Source organism: Simochromis diagramma, unplaced genomic scaffold (genome assembly GCF_900408965.1).
Source record: "Simochromis diagramma unplaced genomic scaffold, fSimDia1.1 OVJJ01000305.1, whole genome shotgun sequence".
NCBI classification, from domain to species: domain Eukaryota; kingdom Metazoa; phylum Chordata; class Actinopteri; order Cichliformes; family Cichlidae; genus Simochromis; species Simochromis diagramma.
The window spans coordinates 1,081,515-1,091,871 of record NW_024387169.1 but is presented as its reverse complement, the minus strand read 5'-3'; the positions used below and the strand labels follow the sequence as shown (position 1 = coordinate 1,091,871).

Genomic DNA, 10,357 nt, shown 5'->3' with positions numbered 1-10,357 from the left:
GCCCATGAATATCATCGGGTGCTTCGTTTCATCACTTGAGATGCTCGGCCAGGCTGTCACTGCAGTCACCTTCAGTTGCTGCTTGGTTTGTGGGTCTGTGCCTTCAGTTTTATCTTCAGTAATGAGAAAAGGCTGCTCTATTGGGCTGAGATCAGGTGCCTGACTTGGCCACTGAAGATTATCTAGATTTATTTACCTGGGGTAAACTCTTGCTTTTGCAGCTCTGTGTAATTCTCCATTTGCACGTTGTAGTGCTCTCTGTGCGGCTTTATTACAGTTGTCTGAACCTGAGCAGAGTCTATAGCTCTGCACACTCCACATCACATCCTGCTGCTTCCATCAACAGTCACATGATCATTAAAGCTGGTGGTCCAGTTCCACTGCCCGTGCCATAACATTACCTCCATCATGTTTCACAGATTACTTGATATGCTTCTCCGCTTCTGCACACTTTCCTTCTCAATTAAAATAACACAAGGTGAGTCGCCTGGACATATCATCCCTTTATTGAAATTACCACACACCCATTGATAACGTGTTAGGATGGAGGAGTCATCTCACACCAACATGAAGCTTTCAAGCAAAGACAGAGAACAAGGCTCTTTTTACTTCCTCTCCTTTGCCACAAAATAAAGGGCCTTTGTTCAAGATTCATTTGCATCACTGCATCTGGTGTGCAGCGTTAAAAGTATTACAGAACTACAAAATTATGCATTATGTAATATTTTTTCAAAGTGTACATTTAAAATAATGTTTTCCTTTTTTTTCTTGATTTTTGTTTTCGTGCGATTGTTCAGAAGACTCTGGGCTTTCCAGTGTAGTGCGTCTCTTCCCATCTCCTCTCAGTTTTCTATGCTCTGAAACAACACAATGTCTTCCCATTAGTGCCGCACAATCTTTATTATAGCCTAATGAACCTGATTGATTAGCTTGACTAAACATGGATTTCCATACCAAGTTAGAATAGCTCAGAGTCTTCAGGATGTGGCAGCAGCAGCAGTAGGAGCCATGCCACCTACTTTCTGGGTGGCGTCTTTCTTCGCCTGGTGAGCCTGTAGAACTGCAACAGCTTCTTCTACCTGTACAAACACAAACATGAGCATGACGCAGCTTAGAAAATGGATACCAGACTATTCAGTGTGCTTGAGGTAGCGAGGTACCTTTGAACGTAGAGACTCATGGGACTCAAGCATGTGTAGTAATTCAGAGTTGTCGATCTCCAGCAACATGCCAGTGATCTTTCCTGCTAGGTTGGCATGCATGGCCTGAATCAGTGGGAACAGACGCTCCCCTACGGAGAAAAGACAGAAAAAAAAAAAAAAAAAAAAAAAAAAAATTGTGAGTGAGTATAAATTTGCCCAAAAACCAAAACCCTGAACAGCATTTGTTTGTATCTGTCAGTCTTACCCAGCATCTGTTTCTGCTCCTGAGGAGGTGCAGCAGCCAGCATGGAGGCCGTGAGGGGCTCTTGGCCCTGAACGTGCACAGCTGGCTGAGTCTGGAAGGCACAGTTAAGACTTAATGAGGAACAATGTGTCAACATTTGGATGCTTAATGTGGGAGAAGTTAATGTGATACCTGCTGTAAGGCAATAGGTTGCACCACCTGGGGGTTGGGGTTACGGACACCAGTGGCGTATTTGTAAGGAGGCATGGCCCGAGGACCGGGGACTCCAACTGAAGGACGAGAACCCATGCTCTGACCACCAGCTAGCAACCACGAGGAAGAAATTACAGTTACAGTTAATAACACGGAAAACATTTGTATAACATCAGTATCATTGATTTCAAATTCCAAACCCGTAGTCAACGAATTGATGCTATTTTTTTGTGAATGCACCTCGTGGGCCTTGTGTGCTGCTGCTAGGACTCATGTGTCTGAGGTTGGCACGGGGCCCTGGCTGACGCAGCGAGCTGGGCATTGCTTGGAAACCCCCTGGAAGTGATGAAAGAACAGATAAAAACGATGTGAGTATGGGCATAATGTTCAATATATCACAGACATGTGCTCCATCATGGTCCACAGGCTCACCTTGACCTCGTCCACCTTGTTGCTGCCATCGGGGATTTGGTCGCATTTGAGCGATCTGATTGGGTGCATAGTATGTAGTCCTATTCTGAGCCTGATGAATGCAAGAAAGTCAAATGTGTGATCAATACAAACTTATTATTTTGGGTCCTTGGAGACAATCAGAACAACCCTGACAGCACCATACTCTCTCCATGTTGAGCCCAGCCTCAGGCCGTAGTAACTAGTCCTCATAAATCAACTCTTTCCCCCATAAAAACGACATTCGAGGACACCCCAGCACCCTCAATGATCAGTTTTGACACCTCAGTATATATCAATAAAAATGCGGTGGGACGACCATTAGAATAATTTCTGAGTTTTTCCAAGGATAGCTTCATAGCCAGAGACCACCTCACTAACCTCTGATGCACACCCAGTCATTTTGTTCTTCAAGCAGGCCTGAAATATGACAGAAACCACCCTGAACATGCATGCGTTCCTACTTGTAGGCTTTCAAGGGGAGAAGAATTAAGTTGCTGCTGCTTCTGCAATGCACTTTGCAACCGATCTCCACTTTGCATGGCATTACTGCCTGCTCTGTCCTGTAACAGGTGTCGCTGCTGCTCATCCAGCTTCTGTCTTTTCTTTGTTTTTGCAAAAGAAGTCATCTTTTAACCAAGTGGTCATGACTGAAATCACTTTTTGGAGCTTTTTCACAATAACACCTGCACTACAGCTCTAAACAAAAATAGTAAAGTTGAACAAAGAAGGTGAAAAGCATCTGTGCATTTGTGATTGTAATATAACCCTTTCATATTAAACACAGTAATACAATCAGTTTTAAAATGCACATCAAGCCTGAATTTGATTCTCACACCTGGGGCACAGCTGGCATGAAGTATCCACTAGTGGGCTGGAACTGATTAATGATGGCATTAGCTGGCATGGCTCTCATGCCAGCTATTCGCTGCATGTACTGGTTGGTGAGATGGGCTTTGCGCTCCTCTTTGCGCTGAGCAAGAGCCACGTAGAGAGGTTTAGAGCCAACAATACGTCCGTTCATTTCAGTCACAGCCTTGGTAGCCTCTTCAGGGGAGGAAAAGCAGACAAAGCCAAAGCCCTTGGAGCGCCCCTCCTCTAGCATCACCTAAAATACAGACAGCAGAGGTAACTTATGTGTTGAAGTCTCTTATTTATTCAATGTATTGAGCCATTTTTACCTTAGCACTTGTAATTGAGCCAAATGGAGAGAACTCCTTGCGCAGTTTCTCATCATCTATTGTGTCATCCAAGTTTTTAATATAAAGATTTACTCCCTGAAACAAAAGTTACGATTTATCCAGAACCATCAGCTTACTTACTGACATTGAAATATAAAATTAACTGATTTTTATTTTGACAGACAACCAGTAGTTTCTGCAGACCTGATAACGACTGATCCTCTCTTGTTTCAGCTGCTCAAACTTCCTCTTCAGCTCCGCCTGCCTCTCCATTTTCTTCTGAGCTCGGCCCACGAACACAGTCTTGCCATTGAGTTCAGTGCCATTCATCTCCTCTACAGCCTTTAAATGAAGCCACATTTGTCAGAGAAAACAGACAAACGCACACTTGACACATTTCCAAAAGTACAAAGTACCTTGTTGGCATCCTCGTGTTTTTCGTAACTAACAAATCCAAACCCTCTGGATTTGCCGCTGGGGTCTGTCATCACCTTCACACTGAGTGTTTTACCTGCAAAGGCCAAAGAAAGTGGATGGAAAATGAAACAATGTGGCTGCACAGGAATATCAGGGAAGTACAACATTTTTCAACTTCATCCATTAAAAGTACAATTCACAAATTGCTCCCAGTGCACCGGCCAAGACCGGATCATCCCCCCAGGAAGTTCTGTTCTGGATTTGTGCATCTGCAGTGTGCACTGGATTATCTTTACTATTTCCAAACAGTGACCCTTCAAGTCAAAGTCAAAGGGAGCCAAGTCTGGATAGACTGTGGAGCAATAAACCACACTTTTAGGTCTTTTTGGTTGATTGATCACTCCCAGGCCTTCCCCTGGAGGACAAATTCACAGTACACAATGTGCATGCTCCTCAGTGCCCCACTAATCAGATGCACCACCTTCAGGCTTGCGCTACTGCTCATAATGATCCTAATCAAGAAGGATGAGCAGTTTTGACACAGAAGTTTTGTTTTGCAGTCCTTCCAAGTTTCAGGTCTACAGTGAAACTGCAAGTACCAGTGGTCAGAGCGATCTAAAAGTAGCAGGAGCGCTGCAAATGCTGCAGCTCTTCATCTGGAAATGATCAGGAAACAAATTTAGATTTACCGTATTTGTCAAAAATCTCCTTCAGGCGTTCATCATCCATGTCGTCCCCAAAGTTCTTGATGTAAACGTTAGTAAACTCCTTAGCTTTGGCACCGAGTTCAGCCTCCCGTTCTTTGCGAGATTTGAAACGACCCACAAACCTGAAGACAGAGGGACAGGCACACTCTTGGAAAACAGGCTTGACAAAAGAGAAAAAAGCAAAAAACAACAAACCAGACTCCATCTCTTTTGAGTTCCACTTTCCAGTCTACAAAAACACTGGCTGTCCGGGGTTCCACGTTAAGAATGATCAGCAAAAACCTAACCCCGCAAACACAAGAACAGGGACAACATCCACAACACAAATTCACAGCTACGTTTCATCATGGGACTCATCATTCCTGGGGTGAACAACGTGTACAATCCATTGAACTGCTGTTAATACCACCAGACGCAGGCAGATATGTCGGCATGCTAGACAACACAGTGGCAACCATCTTAATTCTTGGTCCAAAACTTGATGTGGAGGTAGATGGAGAGGGATGGAGGAACAGTACAAACGAAAGCTGAGGAGGACCAAATGATCTTATATACCTTGCCATGATGACCTCTCCCCTTCTGCCATCCAGTATTGCATTCCTGCATTCGATCCATCACTAAAACACACAAGCATGGTCATACACACACACACAAACACTCCAAGATGGGTGACCAGCAAGTGAACTGAGGCAACAGAAAATGCAACTGGTAGGAAGGAAAGGTAAGAGGTTTTTAGTCTGTTGTCTCTTAGTTTAGAGGCTATCGTCAGACTGGCGGCAGTAAGAGATGAGTGTATTAGTCATATTATTCACACACAAGCTCACCAACTGAAAAAAAGACACAAAAAGTCAGTTGACGCAACACAAACGTAGAACACACAAGTCAGATTTATACATTAGACACAGAAAACAACACGATCTGATGCACATAAGCTGCGGTTTTCAATATCATGATAACTTTCATATTATATCAAAGTCAGCTTGAAATTCAGGCAAATTCTTCAAAAGTCTTCCAACAACATTAAACATCCACACCTCCAGTTCAGAGATTATCAGACACTCACACCTTGCGGTCATTCAGAAGCATGCCGTTCATCTTCTCGATGGCGCGATCAGCCGCGTCCTGGGTCTCAAAATGGACAAAGGCGTACCCCTTGGAGCCGTTTTCATCACACACCACCTACAGTGCAGGGAGACGCACATAGACACGACTATGAATGAAGGCAGTTCTTTCATTTTGAAGCAAGTTCGACATTTGGAGAGTGGCGTAAGGCGACTCAAATCGGTTTTATCACTTCTCTGGATGTGTCCAGTGAAGAAATGATGTTTTGCTGTTTTAAATGGATTTATTGTTAAACTCCTTTAATTTAATTGTAATTGTTCATATATTTTTTCACTGTTTTTAATTAAAATTTCCTTTCTTTTCTTTTTTCCCCCCTTAAAGATACAATAACAGATTCTAGGCTGCTGCTATCGGCTACAAGCTTAAACAGCAATACTGTTTAAGTATTGCTTAAAAGGATCCATTATGCTTTTTTTCTAGAGTAGCTTTGCATGATTGCCTGTCTGGAACAAGCCAGTCTATCTCCTCAATATATCCATTTCCCAAATGGAATACCTTCACAAACAGAAAGTTTGAGGGGAGCTTATAAACTATCTGAAATCAAACATTTGGAGTGAATCCTGAGGTTTTGGCTTTAAAGGATTATTTGTACATAAACTGATGTCATTACTGGAAACAATGCCCACGTGTAATGGAGGCATCCACCACAGGAAGAGTAATCTTGCACCAAATACACCAAATCTGTCAGGAGTTCAGCAACCAACATGCACATCTCAGACCTCTGAAGGTTCTTATCTATATCAGATATTTTGATCACGTTGCCTAACAACCACCCACCAACAGCTAAAGCTGCCACAGGTTTCATATTTATGCACCTTTAACACCATATAAAGGCACTTTATCGTTCTTATTTTATGACAAAAAACATCACCTGTATATCCATATATATCCTCTCTGAATATAATGATATATGATCTATTATTATACCATCATGTTGCCCGGTGTTTGTTAGTTTGTTGCCTGGGAGTCACCTATCCACAACAATAATTTCCTGACTATAAAATTTAATGTGTGATAAATAACTGTGCTAAAGGTGCTAATTTGTCAATCTTACAAAATAATAATTTACCAAAGCATCTCATTTTGGTTTTTCCCTCAGGTGCATGTTATTCACCCACAAAAGTAAAGCTTGAAGCATTAAAATATGCAACAATGAGAAAAGTTAATTTATGACATCAATATGGGGGTATATTGGATAGAACCTATTCTTCACCATCAGACCAGAAAAACTAAAGAAAGGCCTAACAGGTCCAAATGAAGAAACAGGTGTGGGGACATTCCTGTTCCCTTTTCTTGTTTTGAACGTGTGCAACTACCAAAAAGTTGCAAACTTGGTGCATTTTACAGAAACTGAGGCAAAAAGCAGTTGAGGCGTTGTTTTTTTTACATTTGTCCTCTAAAAGGCTTCTGTTAAACTTGATCACTTTATTTATGCTCAAGGTGCAATTTGACTAGTTTTCCTGTTGGAACCATGATTTTTTTTAAATGTATGTGTTAAATTTCAAACCAGCAAATAAATTAATACATAAATAAATCAGTGTTATGTCAACTGTACCTTGCAGGAGAGGATGTTGCCAAAGGCAGAGAAGGTGTCGTACAGGGCTTTGTTGTCAATGGACTTGTCGAGGTTCTTGATAAAAACATTGCCCACACCCGACTTCCTGAGGGAGGGATCTCTTTGGGACCACATGATTCTGATTGGCTTCCCTTTCACCACGTCAAAATTCATGGTGTCCAGGGCTCTTTCAGCTGCCGGAGGAAGAGCAGAGAGGTCACAGGAAAGGTCACTGGTGGTTATTTACATGTCAGAAAACATATCAGTCACCTTTATGTGTCATGCTTCGGTCTGTTATCTGCTGATACCATGCAACAATAATAATGCAGCCATTTTTAATGCATGCACTATAATAATAAAAGACAGAAACCGCTTAAATGCGTTAAAACAGGCCGCTAACATGTTCAAAGGGGTGAAGGTACTGCAGCAGACAATAAGGCTGATGAGCTTTCTGCAAGCAGCTGGTAAAAGTGTGGGGGGCAGCTGCAGTGGGCTAGCTTGGAGCACATGTCTCCCTGTTCTGATTAACCACATGCTGCTGAGCCACATGCCACTTAGCAATGCAGCAGGCCTTCATTTAAACACTATCAGAATATCAGCTCATGTGGTAGAGATGAGCAGTAATATGTTTGCATTGACCTTTATTCTGTGATCTGTAGGCCCAGGCGAACAAATGTACACCCCCTCACACATCATGTGGGCATATGCCAAACATCCTTTTGTTCACACACACACGCACACACACACACACACACACACACACACACACACACACACACACACACACACACACACGCACACACACACACACACACACACACACGGCTTTCCAGCTGAAAGTGTCTGGTAAACAAAGCGGAGCTGCCTTGCGTCTGCTGGCATCAGCAGTTTGGTTTGCAATTGTACTTCACAACCTGTGCGCTCAGGGAAGGTGTGTGGTCACCGTCAAAAAAAACAAACAAAAAACGGGGACTTCGGGAAGGTTCAGAGTTGGGAACTTTATTCAAAAAAGGCCAAAGTGACCTCTGTTGACCTCATATATCAGATGTGTCGTTTAGAAGAGAAAATGGAGCCATTAACGGTCTTGAATTACCCATTATTGTTAACCACTTTTTATTTAAGCATTACGGAGCAGGCACGTTTTGGGCTGCACAGGGGGAAGCTATATTTAGAGAGGGGTCCTGAGAGGTATGTGCTGGCATGGAGTGCGAGTAGGGCATTCTGTACCACTGATGGGGAAGAGACATGTTTAAAAAGAATGCTCAGAAGAGCGACACCCGGGTTTGTGTTTGTTTACAGATACAACTGTGACATTAAGAAATGCAGCAGGGAACACAGTGAAGCATGAAGACCGCTCTGTTTCATATGAAACGCTCTTTACTGACAACTGCTTTGTTATAGTTTTGCATTAGTAGCTGTATTGTTCAGGCACAAAGCTACTGCCCCACAGACACGTGCTCAGGACTCCATATAAATGCCCAGCAGCCAACACCCCCTCCCCCCTGGTGTCTACACCTCTTGTAACAAATGGTGTCTTCTAACTTTTGGCTCTTCTCACGTTTGTAACGGAACGATATCCTGGAAGCGAGCCACTCGTAACCTCTCATTTACTTTGGCTTTTGGTAACCAACTCGAGCGCAGATAAGCTGTGACAGGTGTTTTTTGTTGATAGGACAAACAGTGTCAGCGCACCCCCAAAGAGAACCACAACACCTGCTACCTTTGCTCAGTGCTTTGATACTCCTGCATTGTAACTGGAAACAGTTTTATCACAAAAGGTACTTAACAGCACTGCTGATACGGTTACATATACATTCACTTTTGTGTATCATGACAGATTAACAGCTTTAAGTGGTGAGGATATAACAGATAACCCAACAGTGTGAGTGAACTAATCCCAGCTATTAAAGCTGGGATTCAATTCAAATAGAAACAGGATCAGGTTTTTCCATTTGCAGTGAATATACAGACAAGCAGCAGCACAAACAAGCAACAAGCAGTGCAGCAGGCTCAGCTGTGCTTGTCTCTTTCATGCTTTCAGTGAACATGCCAGCAGAGGGCAATGGGAGTTAGTTTCACTCAACTCATTGGCCCTTTAAATAGGCACAGAAATGGGTCATTTTGGTTTTTAAAAAGGTGTAAGAAAAGACTCCATTTACCCAAATCTAGGCCTGTGATTTATGGGGATGGTTTGTTGATTTTGGCCAACTTTTAAGGACAGTTTAAACTCTGCATGTTCTGGGGGCTTGAATTACATCAGAGACACACACAGGCTGCTATATTACCAACCATACACGAGAACTGGGACGTGCTTATGTAGGTCAAATAACTGATACAGTCTAAAGAACTGCTATGAACATTTCACACTGCAAAATTAACCACATTTATTTGCGTTTAATTCAGGCTCTGTACACAGTTTCAATGGCAAGCTGGAAACGTCAACATGTTCACGCCTTGTGGAGACAACGTGCTCACACAGCACAGCTATCCCATCCCTGCTTACCGTCAGCCGGCTGTGAGAAGTTCACATAAGCGTATCCCAGGGACCGCCGGGTGATCATGTCTCGGCAGACCCGAATGGAGAGCACCGGTCCGGCTGGGCTGAATTTCTCGTACAGCATAGCCTCCGTGATGTCGGGGTGCAGGTCGCCAACATAGAGAGAAGCCATCGGATAACTCCCCGTCGCTGTGTTCATATCGCTGATTTCAGAGGATAAACGCAAGGCTTCGTTTTAAAAAAACGCCAGAAAAATGTCGGTATGGTCTCTAATCCGGATCCAAACTGCGCTTTGGCTTAAAGACACGCTGCACAAACAGCTGATCGGGCGTTTTGAAAATGCCAAACCTGGAAAAAGCAGCGCGATAAAGACGTGTGTCTTCTGAAGTGTTTCCTTTAAAAAAGACGACAACTTCGAGTTAAGCCGGAGGCCTGATGTTTATGTTTTTTTAAAATAATATTTTGCTATTTTTTTAAAGGTTTCTATTTCTTTAAGTAGATCTGCACTTTTTAAGATTTTGTGGATTTTATATTTTTTATATTATTTTTATTTTAAGTTTTTCAGGAACAGTGAGTTGGACACTCACGGTTGTTTTGTGGCCGGGGAAAGAGACTGCGTGGGGGGAAGCATGGGCACTTTATAGAGAGTGACGGTGCGGAGGAAATAGTGGCCAGGGTCAAACTTGGGGTAGAAAAAACACTGAGCATGCGGCGTAAAAGGGAGAGCGCACATGGTACTGTCCCAACTACAGCGCCCAGCTCCCTACAGCGACATCTGGGTGGGAATAAAAGCCTTTCACTGTAGCCAGGATGGGGCGTTTCATAAACA

General features: G+C 43.1%; 1 protein-coding gene across 1 annotated transcript; it reads right to left on the bottom strand.

Annotated features, from left to right (window-relative positions):
* Positions 1 to 490: 490 nt before the first annotated feature.
* Positions 491 to 10,158, bottom strand: pabpc4 (poly(A) binding protein, cytoplasmic 4 (inducible form)). Its single transcript, XM_040049013.1, has 15 exons — positions 9,535 to 10,158; positions 7,032 to 7,225; positions 5,418 to 5,533; positions 4,337 to 4,476; positions 3,647 to 3,741; positions 3,435 to 3,572; positions 3,231 to 3,326; positions 2,888 to 3,157; positions 2,032 to 2,122; positions 1,840 to 1,935; positions 1,579 to 1,709; positions 1,408 to 1,498; positions 1,161 to 1,291; positions 955 to 1,079; positions 491 to 857 (listed from the first exon to the last, which is right to left on the bottom strand). Exons 1-14 carry the CDS (start codon positions 9,725 to 9,727, stop codon positions 978 to 980), a joined length of 1,884 nt encoding a protein of 627 aa, XP_039904947.1. The 5' UTR covers positions 9,728 to 10,158; the 3' UTR covers positions 491 to 857; positions 955 to 977.
* Between the last annotated feature and the right edge of the window lie 199 nt (positions 10,159 to 10,357).